General features: G+C 44.6%; 1 protein-coding gene across 1 annotated transcript in view; it reads right to left on the minus strand.

Annotated features, from left to right (window-relative positions):
* Positions 1-92: 92 nt before the first annotated feature.
* Positions 93-21,249, minus strand: part of LOC106589959 (calpain-2 catalytic subunit) — a 47,442-nt gene continuing 26,285 nt past the window's right edge. Inside the window, exons 6-20 of the mRNA XM_014180427.2 lie at positions 20,842-20,925; positions 18,256-18,341; positions 16,062-16,130; positions 15,547-15,707; positions 13,277-13,446; positions 10,590-10,813; positions 10,438-10,474; positions 8,911-8,976; positions 8,567-8,624; positions 5,948-6,012; positions 3,828-3,896; positions 3,069-3,147; positions 1,631-1,747; positions 749-807; positions 93-655 (exon numbers count right to left, since the gene is read on the minus strand). Coding sequence (XP_014035902.1) covers positions 632-655; positions 749-807; positions 1,631-1,747; positions 3,069-3,147; positions 3,828-3,896; positions 5,948-6,012; positions 8,567-8,624; positions 8,911-8,976; positions 10,438-10,474; positions 10,590-10,813; positions 13,277-13,446; positions 15,547-15,707; positions 16,062-16,130; positions 18,256-18,341; positions 20,842-20,925 — 1,368 coding nt within the window. The 3' untranslated portion in view covers positions 93-631. The remainder of the gene's footprint in view (positions 656-748; positions 808-1,630; positions 1,748-3,068; positions 3,148-3,827; positions 3,897-5,947; positions 6,013-8,566; positions 8,625-8,910; positions 8,977-10,437; positions 10,475-10,589; positions 10,814-13,276; positions 13,447-15,546; positions 15,708-16,061; positions 16,131-18,255; positions 18,342-20,841; positions 20,926-21,249) is intronic.

Genomic DNA, 21,249 nt, shown 5'->3' on the forward strand with positions numbered 1-21,249 from the left:
CTGGGCAAGCCCAACCACGTCCGCCGGGGGAGGGGCACATGGACTGTCCCAAGTGAAAGAAACGAGTACCAAATAAAACAGAAAGCTCAAGAGACTGGGAAAACAATGCTATTTATTAACACATATATCTTTGGTGAAAAGGACACACAACTATAAGTAACAAAAAAGCTGCATAAAAAAAAGGATTGAAATGTCGTCTTACATTTCAACACAAAAGTAGGTTTAGGTTATAATCTGCAGTTCTCAATAGTCTTTGTCTAATAAAACAAATAAAACATAAAATTAAGCTTTAAAACATTCTGTTACGTAATAAAGTGTGTGTCAAAAGAAACATCTCGAAAAGCCACTTTGGTTTATTTGTAGCTGGGAGAGAGAACGGTTTTTGGGAGAACAGTCTTTGAGAGAACGGTCTGAGAGAACAGGTCTTTGAGAGAACTGGTCTTTGAGAGAACTGGTCTTTGAGAGAACTGGTCTTTGGGAGAACTGGTCTTTGGGAGAACTGGTCTTTGGGAGAACTGGTCTTTGGGAGGACTGGTCTTTGGGAGAACTGGTCTTTGGGAGGACTGGTCTTTGGGAGGACTGGTCTTTGGGAGGACTGGTCTTTGAGAGAACGGTCTTGTGCTGCCATCTTCTAGATCATGGAAAATGACAACCACTGAAAATAGAAAAAGAACACAATCAATATATTAGAACTGAAAAACAAAAAAACATAATGACTTGATTACAAACTACAATTTAAAGTTCTCACCTGAAAGAAATCCAATTCAATGAAGCCAGTGTCATCCATGTCAAGCTTCTTGAAGACTTCTGCGAGGTTGAGAGAGGAACGAGGTGTTAACCATCTATAACAGATACTCAAATCAAATGTATTTATATAGCCCTTCTTACATCAGCTGATATCACAAAGTGCTGTACAGAAACCCAGCCTAAAACCCCCCAAACAGCAAGCAATGCAGGTGTAGAAGCACGGTGGCTAGGAAAAACTCCCTAGAAAGGCCAAAATCTAGGAAGAAACCTAGAGAGGAACCAGGCTATGAGGGGTGGCCAGTCCTCTTCTGGTTGTGCCGGGTGGAGATTAGAAACCTAGAGAGGAACCAGGCTATGAGGGGTGGCCAGTCCTCTTCTGGTTGTGCTGGGTGGAGATTAGAAACCTAGAGAGGAACCAGGCTATGAGGGGTGGCCAGTCCTCTTCTGGTTGTGCTGTGGAGATTAGAAACCTAGAGAGGAACCAGGCTATGAGGGGTGGCCAGTCCTCTTCTGGCTGTGCTGGGTGGAGATTAGAAACCTAGAGAGGAACCAGGCTATGAGGGGTGGCCAGTCCTCTTCTGGCTGTGCTGGGTGGAGATTAGAAACCTAGAGAGGAACCAGGCTATGAGGGGTGGCCAGTCCTCTTCTGGCTGTGCCGGGTGGAGATAATCTCATCAATGCTTTTCCTTCTCATCCTCATCTGACAGGTTCTCGCCACAAAACCTCCAAAGTAACACACATTAAAATGTACAATCTGTAATATTTTCTGCTGTTACACTCCATGACCATCACTCGGCTTTATAGGTACACAAGTGGCGGGGCGGTGCTGCCGTTTTGGCTGAAACACAAATTCAGGATGGTGACATTAAGACGCTGTACTTACTGAACATCATCTCCAGGCGCATGACGCAAGCCACGAAGTTATCAAAGTCAATGGTCATGTCGGCCTCTCCATACCGAGCTGCCAAAACCTGGTGGAGAGTGTTGTTCAGGCTGAAACCTGGCGGAAGATAGATTATAAATCATCAGAGCCTAAAAACAGATTATAAATCATCAGACCCTAAAAACAGAATATAAATCATCAGACTCCATGTTGTGGAGTCAACAAAGTCAGAAATAGCATTATAAATATTCACTTACCTTTGATGATCTTCATCGGAATGCACTCCCAGGAATCCCAGTTCCACAATAAATGTTCGTTTTGTTCGATAAAGTTCATATTTATGTCCAAATACTTCAATTTTGTTCGCTCGTTAGATTCACTATTCCAAATGCAGAAGGCGCGCGTACTAAAGTCCAGACGAAAAGTCCAAAAAGTTATATTACTGTTTGTAGAAACATGTCAAACGATGTGTAGAATCAATCTTTAGGATGTTTTTATCATAAATCTTCAAAAATATTCCAACCGGACAATTCCTTTGTCTTCATAAAGGAAAGAGAACTGAGCTCGTGCTCCTGGCCGCGCGCGTAACTAAAATAATGGCCGACTGCCAGACACCTGACTCAATCAGCTCTTATTCTCTCCCCATTCACAGTAGAAGCCTGAAACAATGTTCTACAGACTGTTGACATCTAGTGGAAGCCTTAGGAAGTGCAATGTGACCCCATAGACACTGTATATTGGATAGGCAATCACTTGAAAAACTACAAACCTCAGATTTCCCACTTCCTGGTTGGATTTTTTCTCAGGTTTTCACCTGCCACATGAGTTCTGTTATACTCACAGACATCATTCAAACAGTTTTAGAAACTTCAGAGTGTTTTCTATCCGAATATATTAATTATATGCATATTCTAGCTGTTGGGCCTGAGTAGCAAGCAGTTTACTCTGGGCACGCTTTTCATCCGGACATGAAAATACTGCCCCCTACCCCAAAGAAGTTTTAACAAGGCACACCTGTTAATTGAAATGCATTCCAGGTGACTACCTCATGAAGCTAGTTGAGAGAATGCCAAGAGTGTGCAAAGCTGTCATCAAGGCAAAGGGTGGCTACTTTGAAGAAACTCAAATGTAAAATACATTTTGATTTATTTAACTCTTTTTTGGTAACTACATGATTCCATATGTGTTATTTAATAGTTTTGATGTCTTCACTATTATTCTACAATGTAGAAAATAGTAAAAAAGAAAGAAAAACCCTTGAATGAGTAGGTATGTCCAAACTTTAGACTGGTACTGGATATAATATAGAGTATAATGTATGCCACTTAGCTTTTATCCAAAGTGACTAACAGTAGACTGTGCATACACTATTGATTCCTGAGTATTGAACCCATATCCATACACTGGTGTAAATTAGGTTTATTTCATGTCCACAAACCTGCTTTGTTCAAGGCCATCCTCATCTCTGGTGTGCTCATACAGCCAGAACCATCCATGTCATTGCTCTTATAGATGGACTGGGTGAGGGAGGGAGGGAGAGAGAGGGAGGGAAAGAGGGAGGGAGGGAAAGAGGGAGGCAGGGAGGGAGGGAGAGAGAGAAGGAGGGAGGGAGAGAGAGGGGAAAAGAGGGAGAGAGGGGGAGGGAGAGGGGGAAGAGGGAGGGAGAGAGGGGGAGGGAGGGAGAGGGGGAAAGAGGGAGAGTGAGGGAGGGAAAGAGGGAGAAAGAGGGAGGGAGAGAGAGAGGGGAGAGAGGGGGAGAGAGGGAGGGAGGGAGGGAGAGAGAGAGAGAGAGAGAGAGAGAGGAGAGAGGGAGAGAGGGGGAGAGAGGGGAAAAGAGGGAGAGAGGGGGAGAGAGAGGGGGGAAGAGGGAGGGAGGGAGGGAGGGAGAGAGGGAGAAAGAGGGAGGGAGAGAGAGAGGGGGAGAGAGGGGAAAAGAGGGAGAGAGGGGGAGGGAGAGAGAGGGAAAGAGAGAGGGAGGGAGGGACAGAGGGGGAACAGGGAAATGTTAAAGAGATTGTACTGTGTAAAACACACACTACACTAGGTAAACACTTGTAGGCTGTCCAATCTTAACACAACAGAGATAGTACTGCAGTAGCTCTGGTCCAAGGCGTTATGCGCAGCTTGCTGACGCTGAACCTATGTAACACCCCGGACCAGAGCTATCACAGCAGTAACACAAACACTAGAACCTCACCAGGTATTTCTGAATCTTCTTCCACAGTGTTGCAAATTCTCCCAGACCCAGTTTGCCGTTACCGCTGTCCTGCTTAACAGTTAAGGTTAAACAAGTGTCTGGACACATCATGCCCAACAAACTACAATATTCAAAACTAAAGACTGAGATGACACTTCAGAACTCAAGACTTTTCTGGAACTTATTCATTGATGTCACAGAGTGCAGATGTCAAGTCAGAATACCACAGAGACGCAGTATGTAATAACACTATGTAATAACAGCATGTAATAACACTATGTAATAACAGCATGTAATAACAGCATGTAATAACAGCATGTAGTAACAGCATGTAGTAACAGTATGTAATAACACTATGTAATAACAGCATGTAATAACACTATGTAATAACAGCATGTAATAACAGCATGTAATAACAGCATGTAGTAACAGCATGTAGTAACACCATGTAATAACAGCATGTAATAACAGCATGTAATAACACTATGTAATAACAGCATGTAATAACAGCATGTAATAACAGCATGTAATAACAGCATGTAATAACAGCATGGAGTAACAGCATGTAATAACACTATGTAATAACAGCATGTAATAACAGCATGTAGTAACAGCATGGAGTAACAGCATGTAATAACAGCATGTAGTAACAGTATGTAGTAACAGCATGTAATAACAGCATGTAATAACAGCATGTAGTAACAGCATGTAATAACACTATGTAGTAACAGCATGTAATAACACTATGTAATAACACTATGTAATAACACTATGTAATAACATTTACATTACATTTAAGTCATTTAGCAGACGCTCTTATCCAGAGCGACTTACAAATTGGTGCATTCACCTTATGATATCCAGTGGAACAACCACTCTACAATAGTGCATCTAAATCTTTTAAGGGGGGGGTTAGAAGGATTACTTTATCCTATCCCAGGTATTCCTTAAAGAGGTGGGGTTTCAGGTGTCTCCGGAAGGTGGTGATTGACTCCGCTGTCCTGGCGTCGTGAGGGAGCTTGTTCCACCATTGGGGTGCCAGAGCAGCGAACAGTTTTGACTGGGCTGAGCGGGAACTGTGCTTCCTCAGAGGTAGGGGGGCCAGCAGGCCAGTGGTGGATGAACGCAGTGCCCTTGTTTGGGTGTAGGGCCTGATCAGAGCCTGAAGGTACGGAGGTGCCGTTCCCTTCACGGCTCCGTAGGCAAGCACCATGGTCTTGTAGCAGATAACAGCATGTAGTAACAGCATGTAGTAACAGCATGTAATAGTAACAGCATGTAGTAACAGCATGTAGTAACAGTATGTAGTAACAGCATGTAGTAACAGCATGGAGTAACAGCATGTAGTAACAGCATGTAGTAACAGCATGTAGTAACAGCATGTAGTAACGGCATGTAGTAACAGCATGGAGTAACAGCATGTAGTAACAGCATGTAGTAACAGCATGTAGTAACAGCATGTAGTAACAGCATGTAGTAACAGCATGGAGTAACAGCATGGAGTAACAGCATGTAGTAACAGCATGTAATAACAGTATGTAGTAACAGCATGGAGTAACAGCATGTAGTAACAGCATGTAGTAACAGCATGTAGTAACAGCATGTAGTAACAGCATGTAGTAACAGCATGGAGTAACAGCATGTAATAACAGCATGTAGTAACAGTATGTAGTAACAGCATGTAATAACAGCATGTAGTAACAGCATGGAGTAACAGCATGGAGTAACAGCATGTAATAACAGCATGTAGTAACAGCATGTAGTAACAGCATGTAGTAACAGCATGTAGTAACAGCATGGAGTAACAGCATGTAGTAACAGCATGTAGTAACAGCATGTAGTAACAGCATGTAGTAACAGCATGGAGTAACAGCATGTAGTAACAGCATGTAGTAACAGCATGGAGTAACAGCATGTAGTAACAGCATGTAGTAACAGCATGTAGTAACAGCATGTAGTAACAGCATGGAGTAACAGCATGTAGTAACAGCATGGAGTAACAGCATGGAGTAACAGCAGCATGTAGTAACAGCATGTAGTAACAGCATGTAGTAACAGCATGTAGTAACAGCATGTAATAGTTGTTGTGTAAGGGAACAGTAAAGACATGTAAAGGATACATCCATGAGGTTGACCATGATTCTGGCTGTGTCTAGGCTGAAGCCGTCCGTCTTTATGTCAGTTCCTGTAGAGGACACATCACTGAGTACGGGCAGAGTACGGAGAGAGTACGGGGAGAGTACGGAGAGAGTACGGGGAGAGTACAGAGAGAGTACGGGGAGAGTACAGAGAGAGTACGGGGAGAGTTAGGACAGAGTACGGACAGAGTACGGACAGAGTACGGGGAGAGTTAGGACAGAGTACGGGGAGAGTTAGGACAGAGTACGGCCAGAGTACGGGCAGAGTACGGGGAGAGTTAGGACAGAGTACGGACAGAGTACGGGGAGAGTTAGGACAGAGTACAGGGAGAGTACGGGGAGAGTACGGGGAGAGTACGGGGAGAGTACGGGGAGAGTACGGGGAGAGTCGGACAGAGTACGGACAGAGTACGGGGAGAGTTAGGACAGAGTACGGGGAGAGTTAGGACAGAGTACGGGGAGAGTTAGGACAGAGTACGGGGAGAGTACGGGGAGAGTACGGACAGAGTACGGGGAGAGTTAGGACAGAGTTAGGACAGAGTACGGACAGAGTATGGGGAGAGTACGGGCAGAGTACGGACAGAGTACGGGGAGAGTTAGGACAGAGTACGGACAGAGTACGGGGAGAGTACAGAGAGAGTACGGGGAGAGTACGGGGAGAGTACGGACAGAGTACGGGGAGAGTACGGGGAGAGTACGGAGAGAGTACGGAGAGAGTACGGGGAGAGTACAGAGAGAGTACGGGGAGAGTACGGGGAGAGTACGGACAGAGTACGGGGAGAGTTAGGACAGAGTACGGACAGAGTACGGACAGAGTTAGGACAGAGTACGGAGAGAGTTAGGACAGAGTACGGACAGAGTTAGGACAGAGTACGGACAGAGTACGGGCAGAGTACGGACAGAGTACGGGGAGAGTACGGACAGAGTACGGGGAGAGTACAGAGAGAGTACGGGGAGAGTACGGGAGAGTACGGGGAGAGTACGGGCAGAGTACGGACAGAGTACGGGGAGAGTTAGGACAGAGTACGGACAGAGTACGGACAGAGTACGGGGAGAGTTAGGGCAGAGTACGGGCAGAGTACGGACAGAGTACGGGGAGAGTTAGGACAGAGTACGGGGAGAGTTAGGACAGAGTACGGGGAGAGTTAGGACAGAGTACGGCCAGAGTACGGGCAGAGTACGGACAGAGTTAGGGCAGAGTACGGGCAGAGTACGGGCAGAGTACGGGCAGAGTACGGGCAGAGTACGGGCAGAGTTAGGACAGAGTTAGGACAGAGTTAGGACAGAGTACGGGGAGAGTAAGGGCAGAGTAAGGGCAGAGTACGGGGAGAGTACGGGCAGAGTTAGGACAGAGTACGGGCAGAGTACGGGGAGAGTACGGACTTATGCAGTAAACATGTGCTCTATATACAATGAACAAAAATATCAACGCAACATGCAACAATTTCTAAAAATGTACTGTGTTACTGTTCATGTAAGGAAATCAGTCAAATGAAATATATTCTTTAGGCCCTAATCTATGAATATCATGACTGGGAATACAGATATGTATCTGTTGGTCACTGATACCTTAAATAAAAAGGTAGGGGCGTGGATCAGAAAACCAGTCAGTATCTGGTGTGACCACCATTTTCCTCATGCAGCGCGACACATCTCCTTCACATAGAGTTGATCAGGCTGTTGATTGTGTCCTGTGGAATGTTGTCCCACTCCTCTTCAATGGCTGTGAGAAGTTGCAGGATATTGGAACTAGAACACACTGTTGTACACGTCGATCCAGAGCATCCCAAACATGCTCAATGGGTGACATGTCTGGTGAGTATGCAGGCCAATGGAAGAACTGGGACGTTTTCAGCTTCCAGGAATTGTGTCCAGATCCTTGTGACACGGGGCCGTGCATCGTCATGCTGAAACATGAGGTGATGGAGGAGGATGAACGGCACGACAACGGGGCCTCAGGATCTCATCACGGTATTTCTGTGTATTCAAAATTGCCATAGATAAAACGCAATTGTGTTCGTTGTCCGTAGTTTATGCCTGCCCAATACCATAACCCCACCTCCACCATGGGGCACTCTGTTCACGACGTTGACATCAGCAAACCGCTAGCCCACACGACATCAGCAAACCGCTAGCCCACACGACATCAACAAACCGCTAGCCCACACGACGTCAGCAAACCGCTAGCCCACACGACGCCATACACGCCATCTGCCCGGTACAGTTGAAACAAGGATTAATCCGTGAAGAGCACACTTCTCCAGCGTTGCAGCGTTGCAGTTGATTACGACGCCGAACTGCAGTCAGGTCAAGACCCTGGTGAGGACGACGATCACGCAGATGAGCTTCCCTGAGACTGTTATCCAGGCAAAGGAGAAATGCTCACTAACAGGGATGTAGACAAATCTGTGCACAACATTTTAGAGAAATAAGCTTTTTGTGCATAAGGAACTTTTCTGGGATTTTTTATTTCAGCTCATAAAACATGGGACCAACACTTTACATGTTGCGTTTTTATATTTTAGTTCATTGTAGTATTCCGTGTGCACAGTACAAATACAAAATCATGACTGGAAAGAAAGCAGAAAGCACTTCACTCACGCTTAGCAACGATTTTGTTGAAAATACTCCTGAGCTCAGATGCTGAAATCTCCATATCCTATTTACAGAGAGAGAAAGGTTTTTAAACTATGAAAAAGGTACATTTTCCCAGTCAATAACTTCATTAAATATTATAAATATTTTTGGCAGTGTCATATTATATAAATATACAACATGGTATATTATAAACTGGGTGGGTCGAAACCCTGAATGCTGATTGGCTGAAAGCCGTGGTATATCAGACCATTTACCACAGGTATGACCCAACGTTTATTTCTACTGCTCTAATTACGTTGGTAACCAGTTTATAACAGCAATAAGTAATGGTCGGTAATAATACTTACATCTCCAGCTAGCTTAGTGAACAGGCCCCTGAAGCCAGCATCAACCTCCCCCTCGGGTACTGTATCCTACAGAGATACCACCATGATAAGTCACATTGGATAGTGAGAGAAGACAGTGTAGAGTAGAGTAGAGTATTGTAGTGTAGTGTAGAGTAGAGTGTTGTAGAGTAGTGTAGAGTAGTGTAGTGTAGAGTAGAGTGTTGTAGTGTAGTGTAGAGTATTGTAGAGTATTGTAGAGTAGAGTAGTGTAGAGTAGAGTAGTGTAGCGTAGAGTATTGTAGAGCATGAGTGTTGTAGAGTAGTGTAGAGTAGAGTATTGTAGAGTATTGTAGAGTATTGTAGAGTAGAGTAGTGTAGAGTAGAGTAGTGTAGAGTAGTGTAGAGTAGTGTTGTGTAGAGTAGTGTAGAGAGTAGTGTAGTGTAGAGTATTGTAGAGTATTGTAGAGTAGAGTAGTGTAGAGTAGTGTAGTGTAAAGTAGTGTAGAGTAGTGTAGTGTAGAGTAGAGTAGTGTAGAGTATTGTAGAGTAGTGTAGTGTATTGTAGAGTGTTGTAGAGTGGTGTAGAGTAGAGTATTGCAGTGTAGAGTAGAGTATTGTAGAGTATTGCAGAGTAGAGTATTGTAGTGTAGAGCATTGTAGCGTCGAGTATTGTAGAGTACTGTAGAGTATTGTAGAGTAGAGTATTGTAGCGTGGAGTAGAGTATTGTAGAGTAGAGTAGTGTAGTGTAGAGTAGTATAGAGTAGAGTAGAGTAGTGTAGAGTATTGTAGCGTGGAGTGGAGTAGAGTATTGTAGAGTATTGTAGAGTAGAGTAGTGTAGAGTAGTATAGAGTAGAGTAGAGTAGAGTAGTGTAGAGTAGTATAGAGTAGAGTAGAGTAGTATAGAGTATTGTAGAGTAGTATAGAGTAGTGTAGAGTATTGTAGAGTAGTGTAGAGTATTGTAGAGTAGAATAGAGTATTGTAGAGTATTGTAGTATAGAGTATTGTAGAGTAGAGTAGTGTAGAGTAGTATAGAGTAGAGTAGAGTAGTATAGAGTAGAGTAGTATAGAGTAGAGTAGTATAGAGTAGTATAGAGTAGTGTAGAGTATTGTAGAGTATTGTAGAGTAGAGTATTGTAATATAGAGTATTGTAGAGTAGTGTAGAGTAGTATAGAGTGGAGTATAGTAGTATAGAGTAGTATAGTGTAGTGTAGAGTAGTGTAGAGTAGTATAGAGTAGAGTAGTATAGAGTAGAGTAGTATAGAGTAGAGTAGTATAGTGTAGTGTAGAGTAGTGTAGAGTAGTGTAGTGTAGTGTAGAGTAGTGTAGAGTAGTGTAGAGTAGTGTAGAGTAGTATAGAGTAGAGTAGTATAGAGTAGAGTAGTATAGAGTAGTATAGAGTAGAGTAGAATAGTGTAGTGTAGTGTAGTGTAGAGTAGTGTAGTGTAGAGTAGAGTAGTATAGAGTAGAGTAGTATAGAGTAGAGTAGTATAGAGTAGAGTAGTGTAGTGTAGTGTAGTGTAGTGTAGTGTAGAGTAGTTTCTTACATCCTCTAGTTCTGCCTTAACCGGGTCGTCACAGGGCCTTACAAAAATAAACATTTTTTATTACAAAAATAATCACATTTATCTTTGACCAGCCCTGATAGTTTCAAACCTAGAGTATTCACACACAAACACACACACACACACACACTTACAGTGTCTCGGCCTGTTTCTCGGAGAACACTCTAAGGCAGAAGTCACCGTTCAGGTTGGCTTCGAAGGTGGAAGGGACGATGAGGTATTCTCCAGGGGGCAGTTTGAAGCGGGTGCTGACCTCTCTCAGGTTGATGAAGGTCTCTGAACGGGCCGTCTGAGCGTGAGACAGGAAGTAGTTCTTATCCAGGTGGACCTCCCTCTGGCCGTGGAACTGTTCTGGCACCTGGGATTAGAGAGCAAGGAGACACAAGCAGATGTAATCAGAATCACATATGAATAACAAAAACGCCTTGTTACTGTTCTTACTCAATGCACCAAACGGACAGAAAATGAAACCAACAACTACACAGTTGTAGATATACTGGGAGAGTATATTTGGATACAGTTGAAGATATACTAGGAGAGTATATTTGGATACAGTTGTAGATATACTGGGAGAGTATATTTGGATACAGTTGTAGATATACTGGGAGAGTATATTTGGATACAGTTGTAGATATACTAGGAGAGTATATTTGGATACAGTTGTAGATATACTGGGAGAGTATATTTGGATACAGTTGTAGATATACTAGGAGAGTATATTTGGATACAGTTGTAGATATACTAGGAGAGTATATTTGGATACAGTTGTAGATATACTGGGAGAGTATATTTGGATACAGTCGTAGATATACTGGGAGAGTATATTTGGATACAGTCGTAGATATACTGGGAGAGTATATTTGGATACAGTTGTAGATATACTAGGAGAGTATTTTTTGGATACAGTTGTAGATATACTAGGAGAGTATATTTGGATACAGTTGTAGATATACTAGGAGAGTATATTTGGATACAGTTGTAGATATACTGGGAGAGTATATTTGGATACAGTCGTAGATATACTAGGAGAGTATATTTGGATACAGTTGTAGATATACTAGGAGAGTATTTTTTGGATACAGTTGTAGATATACTAGGAGAGTATATTTGGATACAGTTGTAGATATACTGGGAGAGTATATTTGGATACAGTTGTAGATATACTGGGAGAGTATATTTGGATACAGTTGTAGATATACTAGGAGAGTATATTTGGATACAGTTGTAGATATACTAGGAGAGTATTTTTTGGATACAGTTGTAGATATACTAGGAGAGTATATTTGGATACAGTTGTAGATATACTAGGAGAGTATATTTGGATACAGTTGTAGATATACTGGGAGAGTATATTTGGATACAGTTGTAGATATACTAGGAGAGTATATTTGGATACAGTTGTAGATATACTGGGAGAGTGTATTTGGATACAGTTGTAGATATACTGGGAGAGTGTATTTGGATACAGTTGTAGATATACTAGGAGAGTATATTTGGATACAGTTGTAGATATACTAGGAGAGTATATTTGGATACAGTTGTAGATATACTAGGAGAGTATATTTGGATACAGTTGTAGATATACTAGGAGAGTATATTTGGATACAGTTGTAGATATACTAGGAGAGTATATTTGGATACAGTTGTAGATATACTGGGAGAGTATATTTGGATACAGTTGTAGATATACTAGGAGAGTATATTTGGATACAGTTGTAGATATACTAGGAGAGTATATTTGGATACAGTTGTAGATATACTGGGAGAGTATATTTGGATACAGTTGTAGATATACTAGGAGAGTATATTTGGATACAGTTGTAGATATACTAGGAGAGTATATTTGGATACAGTTGTAGATATACTGGGAGAGTGTATTTGGATACAGTTGTAGATATACTGGGAGAGTATATTTGGATACAGTTGTAGATATACTAGGAGAGTATATTTGGATACAGTTGTAGATATACTAGGAGAGTATATTTGGATACAGTTGTAGATATACTAGGAGAGTATATTTGGATACAGTTGTAGATATACTGGGAGAGTATATTTGGATACAGTTGTAGATATACTAGGAGAGTATATTTGGATACAGTTGTAGATATACTAGGAGAGTATATTTGGATACAGTTGTAGATATACTGGGAGAGTATATTTGGATACAGTTGTAGATATACTAGGAGAGTATATTTGGATACAGTTGTAGATATACTGGGAGAGTATATTTGGATACAGTTGTAGATATACTAGGAGAGTATATTTGGATACAGTTGTAGATATACTGGGAGAGTATATTTGGATACAGTTGTAGATATACTAGGAGAGTATATTTGGATACAGTTGTAGATATACTAGGAGAGTATATTTGGATACAGTTGTAGATATACTAGGAGAGTATATTTGGATACAGTTGTAGATATACTGGGAGAGTATATTTGGATACAGTCGTAGATATACTGGGAGAGTATATTTGGATACAGTTGTAGATATACTAGGAGAGTATTTTTGGATACAGTTGTAGATATACTAGGAGAGTATATTTGGATACAGTTGTAGATATACTGGGAGAGTATATTTGGATACAGTTGTAGATATACTGGGAGAGTATATTTGGATACAGTTGTAGATATACTAGGAGAGTATTTTTTGGATACAGTTGTAGATATACTAGGAGAGTATATTTGGATACAGTTGTAGATATACTAGGAGAGTATATTTGGATACAGTTGTAGATATACTAGGAGAGTATATCTGATACATATGACACAAAATAAATGTCCTAATGGATACAAACATCCTCATATCTCATGAGCCCCACCTCATAGATGGCGAATCCGATGGTGTGCATGTCCTCTCCCGCTTTTCTCATCCGTCTTCTGTTCTTCTGGATGAGTCCCACCACGAAGCTACAGCCCACCTCATCATCCCCCGGGTCGTCATCCTCTTCCTCCAGCTTGATCTTGAACTGGGGATTCATCCAGAACGTGTCTGTAGGGAACCGGATTGAAAAAAGGTCAGGGAGTGGGACAGCATGTTGTGTGGATTTCTGTTTTAACGGGCAGAGTGGAAATTCAATCCCAACCTGGGAACAAACTGACAACCCTCTACACATTAATATAACTCATAGAAGCACCGTCAATACCACTGACCCAGAGAAGACAAGGTGTTTCAGGGTTTCTTCCTTCTGATCTCACTGAAGAATACTGGTGCACATACCTAACTATTGTTCCAGCATACTGCAGTTAGACTTACAGGGATTGTTCCAGCATACTGCAGTTGGATTTACAGGGATTGTTCCAGCATACTGCAGTTAGATTTACAGGGATTGTTCCAGCATACTGCAGTTGGATTTACAGGGATTGTTCCTGCATACTGCAGTTAGACTTACAGGGATTGTTCCAGCATACTGCAGTTAGACTTACAGGGATTGTTCCAGCATACTGCAGTTGGACTTACAGGGATTGTTCCTGCATACTGCAGTTAGACTTACAGGGATTGTTCCTGCATACTGCAGTTAGACTTACAGGGATTGTTCCTGCATACTGCAGTTGGACTTACAGGGATTGTTCCAGCATACTGCAGTTAGACTTACAGGGATTGTTCCTGCATACTGCAGTTGGACTTACAGGGATTGTTCCAGCATACTGCAGTTGGACTTACAGGGATTGTTCCTGCATACTGCAGTTGGACTTACAGGGATTGTTCCAGCATACTGCAGTTGGACTTACAGGGATTGTTCCAGCATACTGCAGTTGGACTTACAGGGATTGTTCCAGCATACTGCAGTTGGACTTACAGGGATTGTTCCAGCATACTGCAGTTAGACTTACAGGGATTGTTCCTGCATACTGCAGTTAGACTTACAGGGATTGTTCCAGCATACTGCAGTTGGATTTACAGGGATTGTTCCAGCATACTGCAGTTGGACTTACAGGGATTGTTCCAGCATACTGCAGTTGGACTTACAGGGATTGTTCCAGCATACTGCAGTTGGACTTACAGGGATTGTTCCAGCATACTGCAGTTAGACTTACAGGGATTGTTCCTGCATACTGCAGTTAGACTTACAGGGATTGTTCCAGCATACTGCAGTTAGACTTACAGGGATTGTTCCAGCATACTGCAGTTGGATTTACAGGGATTGTTCCAGCATACTGCAGTTAGACTTACAGGGATTGTTCCTGCATACTGCAGTTGGATTTACAGGGATTGTTCCTGCATACTGCAGTTAGACTTACAGGGATTGTTCCAGCATACTGCAGTTAGACTTACAGGGATTGTTCCAGCATACTGCAGTTAGACTTACAGGGATTGTTCCAGCATACTGCAGTTAGACTTACAGGGATTGTTCCTGCATACTGCAGTTGGACTTACAGGGATTGTTCCAGCATACTGCAGTTAGACTTACAGGGATTGTTCCAGCATACTGCAGTTAGACTTACAGGGATTGTTCCAGCATACTGCAGTTAGACTTACAGGGATTGTTCCTGCATACTGCAGTTAGACTTACAGGGATTGTTCCAGCATACTGCAGTTAGACTTACAGGGATTGTTCCAGCATACTGCAGTTGGACTTACAGGGATTGTTCCAGCATACTGCAGTTGGACTTACAGGGATTGTTCCTGCCTACTGCAGTTGGACTTACAGGGATTGTTCCAGCATACGGCAGTTGGACTTACAGGGATTGTTCCAGCATACTGCAGTTGGACTTACAGGGATTGTTCCTGCATACTGCAGTTAGACTTACAGGGATTGTTCCAGCATACTGCAGTTGGACTTACAGGGATTGTTCCAGCATACTGCAGTTAGACTTACAGGGATTGTTCCTGCATACTCCAGTTAGACTTACAGGGATTGTTCCAGCATACTGCAGTTAGACTTACAGGGATTGTTCCTGCATACTGCAGTTAGACTTACAGGGATTGTTCCAGCATACTGCAGTTAGACTTACAGGGATTGTTCCAGCATACTGCAGTTAGACTTACAGGGATTGTTCCTGCATACTGCAGTTAGACTTACAGGGATTGTTCCTGCATACTGCAGTTAGACTTACAGGGATTGTTCCAGCATACTGCAGTTAGACTTACAGGGATTGTTCCTGCATCCTCCAGCGGTCGATCCTTTCCTCCAGGCCCCGTCGTAGTTAGACACGCTCCAGTGTTTAACGTCATCAGTGGTCAGTGTGTCTGGGGTCAGAGTGCAGAGCTCCAGACGATGGTAGTGCCTCGTGAAGTCAGAGAAGGACATCCTGTAGAAGACGCGAAGCAAAGTCCTTAAAACTAATATTCTTCAACACTTCATCGTACATAAAAGCGCAAAGAAAACACCGAGTCTGTGAAATATATCCTGTAAAAAAAAAAAAAGAGATAGCAAAGCAGTACAGAGAAAACCACTTAACCAAACAGATACTTAGGATAGTGAGCACACAACCGGTCTATTGCTTCAGTGACTATAAGGGAGATATAACAGACACTGGGGATATAACGATAAGTCATTACGGCCTGGCTTCCTGGACCCAGATAAAGTCTTGGACCAAAAAAAGCGACGAGATTCTCTATTGAAAGTTATTTTTACTCAAGGACTATCTAGAAACTGGACCTACCAGAACTCTCCATCGTCTGCCTTCACGTTGTCCCGTTCAGAAACATCCACGCTGTTCCACTCAGAGGAGCTGGAGAAAGAGAGAGAGAAAGAGAGAGAGAAAGAGAGAGAGACAGAGAGAGACAGAGAGAGAGACAGAGAGAGAGAGAGAGAGACAGAGAGAGAGAGAGAGAGAGAGAGAGAGAGAGACAGAGACAGAGACAGAAAGAGACAGAGAGACAGAGACAGAGAGAGAGAGAGAGAGAGAGACAGAGAGAGAGAGAGACAGAGAGAGAGAGAGAGAGACAGAGAGAGAGAGAGAGAGAGAGAGAGAGAGAGAGAGAGAGAGAGAGAGAGAGAGAGAGAGAGAAAGAGAGAGAGACAGAGAGAGAGAGAGAGAGAGAAGAACCACAGTCCTGTTACACTCCATTTAAATGATCTGAGAAAGATTTACTACATTCATGTTGAACCAGGTGAGTGGAAACTGGAAAACATCAAGGATTTGGGGGGGTCAATTAGAGATGTGCATCTTGCCTTTTCAAGACGACAGCCTGTGTTTTTGTCCCCCCCCCAACCACACTTTGGTTCAGAAATCCTCATCAACCACCACTATTTAACTTGCGGTTTTCTCAGATGAACATTTTGAGCTAGTAATGTATTGTAGGGGGATGGGTCCCAAAGACCCTTCTCATTATTGACTAAGGGGACTTAAAGATTCATATGTTTGGCTGCAGGCCTTATAACGAGATACTGTTGCTAAGTGTCTAGAAGAAAAAAAAAACTCTGCCACTATACATTGCACAAGCCATCTATATTAGTCTAGTGTGGTTAAGCCCTGGCTGTTGTGAGAGCAGGCTGGGTCTGAGTCAGACTGAAACTCTGAAACATGCTGTGCTGTGTTGTTAACTTCTGTCTGCACTTGCATTTAATAAATCAATGATTGATTTACTTCAAAAGATATTGTCTGAATGCTAATTTCACCAACGAGCCAATGATTTGACAAGGAACAAGGAACGAACCCCCCAACAGTATCAATATGTATCATTTACAAATTAGCCATGAAAACGAATATATAGCACAACTGGTTTTCACCCCCCCATCTCAAAATATAATGGTTTTCACCCCCCCCCATCTCAAAATATAATGGTTTTCACCCCCCCCCATCTCTAAATCAACTTAGCACAATATATACCGATGCGTATCATTCAGGGGACCGATGCGTATCATTCAGGGGGACCGATGCGTATCATTCAGGGGGACCGATGCGTATCATTCAGGGGGACCGATGCGTATCATTCAGGGGGACCGATGCGTATCATTCAGGGGGACCGTGCGTATCATTCAGGGGGACCGATGCGTATCATTCAGGGGGACCGATGCGTATCATTCAGGGGGACCGATGCGTATCATTCAGGGGGACCGATGCGTATCATTCAGGGGGACCGATGCGTATCATTCAGGGGGACCGATGCGTATCATTCAGGGGACCGATGCGTATCATTCAGGGGGACCGATGCGTATCATTCAGGGGGACCGATGCGTATCATTCAGGGGACCGATGCGTATCATTCAGGGGACCGACGCGTATCATTCAGGGGGACCGACGCGTATCATTCAGGGGGACCGATGCGTATCATTCAGGGGACCGATGCGTATCATTCAGGGGGGACCGATGCGTATCATTCAGGGGACCGATGCGTATCATTCAGGGGACCGGTGCGTATCATTCAGGGGACCGATGCGTATCATTGCGTATCATTCAGGGGACCGTGCGTATCATTCAGGGGGACCGTGCGTATCATTCAGGGGGACCGATGCGTATCATTCAGGGGGACCGATGCGTATCATTCAGGGGGACCGATGCGTATCATTCAGGGGGACCGGCGCGTATCATTCAGGGGACCGATGCGTATCATTGCGTATCATTCAGGGGGACCGATGCGTATCATTCAGGGGACCGTGCGTATCATTCAGGGGGACCGATGCGTATCATTCAGGGGGACCGATGCGTATCATTCAGGGGACCGATGCGTATCATTCAGGGGGACCGGCGCGTATCATTCAGGGGGACCGATGCGTATCATTGCGTATCATTCAGGGGGACCGATGCGTATCATTCAGGGGGACCGATGCGTATCATTCAGGGGGACCGATGCGTATCATTCAGGGGGACCGATGCGTATCATTCAGGGGGACCGATGCGTATCATTTCTTACTTGTCACTCCAGGCCCCGGTCCACTCCACTGTTCCCCAGGGGTTACGCACCCTGACCAGCTTCTCCTTCCGGCCACGGTAGTTCACCTGGTTTGGGAAGGCCATCATACAGTAGTTAGACCCTGATCTCATCATCATACAGTAGTTAGACCCCGATCTCATCATCATACAGTAGTTAGACCCCGATCTCATCATCATACAGTAGTTAGACCCCGATCTCATCATCATACAGTAGTTAGACCCCGATCTCATCATCATACAGTAGTTAGACCCCGATCTCATCATCATACAGTAGTTAGACCCCGATCTCATCATCATACAGTAGTTAGACCCCGATCTCATCATCATACAGTAGTTAGACCCCGATCTCATCATCATACAGTAGTTAGACCCCGATCTCATCATCATACAGTAGTTAGACCCTGATCTCATCATCATACAGTAGTTAGACCCCGATCTCATCATCATACAGTAGTTAGACCCCGATCTCATCATCATACAGTAGTTAGACCCCGATCTCATCATCATACAGTAGTTAGACCCCGATCTCATCATCATACAGTAGTTAGACCCCGATCTCATCATCATACAGTAGTTAGACCCCGATCTCATCATCATACAGTAGTTAGACCCCGATCTCATCATCATACAGTAGTTAGACCCCGATCTCATCATCATACAGTAGTTAGACCCCGATCTCATCATCATACAGTAGTTAGACCCCGATCTCATCATCATACAGTAGTTAGACCCCGATCTCATCATCATACAGTAGTTAGACCCCGATCTCATCATCATACAGTAGTTAGACCCCGATCTCATCATCATACAGTAGTTAGACCCTGATCTCATCATCATACAGTAGTTAGACCCCGATCTCATCATCATACAGTAGTTAGACCCCGATCTCATCATCATACAGTAGTTAGACCACGATCTCATCATCATACAGTAGTTAGACCCCGATCTCATCATCATACAGTAGTTAGACCCCGATCTCATCATCATACAGTAGTTAGACCCCGATCTCATCATCATACAGTAGTTAGACCCCGATCTCATCATCATACAGTAGTTAGACCCCGATCTCATCATCATACAGTAGTTAGACCCCGATCTCATCATCATACAGTAGTTAGACCCTGATCTCATCATCATACAGTAGTTAGACCCCGATCTCATCATCATACAGTAGTTAGACCCTGATCTCATCATCATACAGTAGTTAGACCCTGATCTCATCATCATACAGTAGTTAGACCCCGATCTCATCATCATACAGTAGTTAGACCCCGATCTCATCATCATACAGTAGTTAGACCCCGATCTCATCATCATACAGTAGTTAGACCCTGATCTCATCATCATACAGTAGTTAGACCCTGATCTCATCATCATACAGTAGTTAGACCCCGATCTCATCATCATACAGTAGTTAGACCCCGATCTCATCATCATACAGTAGTTAGACCCCGATCTCATCATCATACAGTAGTTAGACCCCGATCTCATCATCATACAGTAGTTAGACCCTGATCTCATCATCATACAGTAGTTAGACCCTGATCTCATACACTACGAGGGTTAGACTGGTCCAAGATCTGATCGTGCTCTATAGCCAACTTATATGGCCATAGGGGGGTTGGCCATAGGGGGCTGGCCATAGGGGGGTTGGCCATAGGGGGGGGTTGGCCATAGGGGGGTTGGCCATAGGGGGGCTGGCCATAGGGGGGTTGGCCATGGGGGGTTGGCCATAGGGGGCTGGCCATAGGGGGGCTGGCCATAGGGGGGTTGGCCATAGGGGGTTGGCCATAGGGGGGTTGGCCATAGGGGGTTGGCCATAGGGGGGTTGGCCATAGGGGGTTGGCCATAGGGGGGTTGGCCATAGGGGGGCTGGCCATAGGGGGGTTGGCCATAGGGGGGTTGGCCATAGGGGGGCTGGCCATAGGGGGGTTGGCCATGGGGGGGCTGGCCATAGGGGGGTTGGCCATAGGGGGCTGGCCACAGGGGGCAGGGGTTGGCCATAGGGGGGTTGGCCATAGGGGGCTGGCCATAGGGGGTTGGCCATAGGGGGGTTGGCCATAGGGGGTTGGCCATGGGGGTTGGCCATAGGGGGCTGGCCATAGGGGGATTGGCCATAGGGGGGCTGGCCATAGGGGGCTGGCCATAGGGGGTTGGCCATAGGGGGTTGGCCATGGGGGGTTGGCCATGGGGGGGGCTGGCCATAGGGGGTTGGCCATAGGGGGTTGGCCATGGGGGCTGGCCACAGGGGCTGGCCATAGGGGGTTGGCCAGGGGGGGTTGGCCATAGGGGGGTTGGCCATAGGGGGGGCTGGCCATAGGGGGTTGGCCATAGGGGGGCTGGCCATAGGGGGGCTGGCCATAGGGGGTTGGCCATAGGGGGGGCTGGCCATGGGGGGCTGGCCATAGGGGGGCTGGCCATAGGGGGCTGGCCATAGGGGGCTGGCCATAGGGGGGGGTTGGCCATAGGGGGCTGGCCATAGGGGGCTGGCAGTAAAGCACAAACAGACCTGCCGTCCAGGCTAGGATAGTGTGTAAATAATGTATCAGAGATTGTCTGATGTTACCTCGATAGCCCCAGTCAGAGAGTAGGCGTGTCCTTTCACCAGCTTCTGATTGGTGATGGCCTCTGAGTCTGCCTGACTGGTGATCTGGAGAGAGAGAACCACAAACTCTAAATTAATCCACGACCAAACTAAAAGATAGCAACAGCTCCACCAAGTAGCTCACAGAACCTACAATAATTATCCACGGAGATTCTTCCTTCAGCTGCTCTTTAGTCCAGGACTAGAATTAATCTGTGTCCAGGTAACCCGCCTCTGAACGTTTACTGCGTTTAGCCTTCCCATAAAACACGCAGCCTTCTCATAAAACGCGCGGCCTTCTCATAAAACGCGCAGCCTTCTCATAAAACGCGCAGCCTTCTCATAAAACGCGCAGCCTTCTCATAAAACGCGCAGCCTTCTCATAAAACG

The sequence above is a fragment of the Salmo salar genome, chromosome ssa28 (assembly GCF_905237065.1).
Source record: "Salmo salar chromosome ssa28, Ssal_v3.1, whole genome shotgun sequence".
Lineage (NCBI taxonomy): Eukaryota > Metazoa > Chordata > Actinopteri > Salmoniformes > Salmonidae > Salmo > Salmo salar.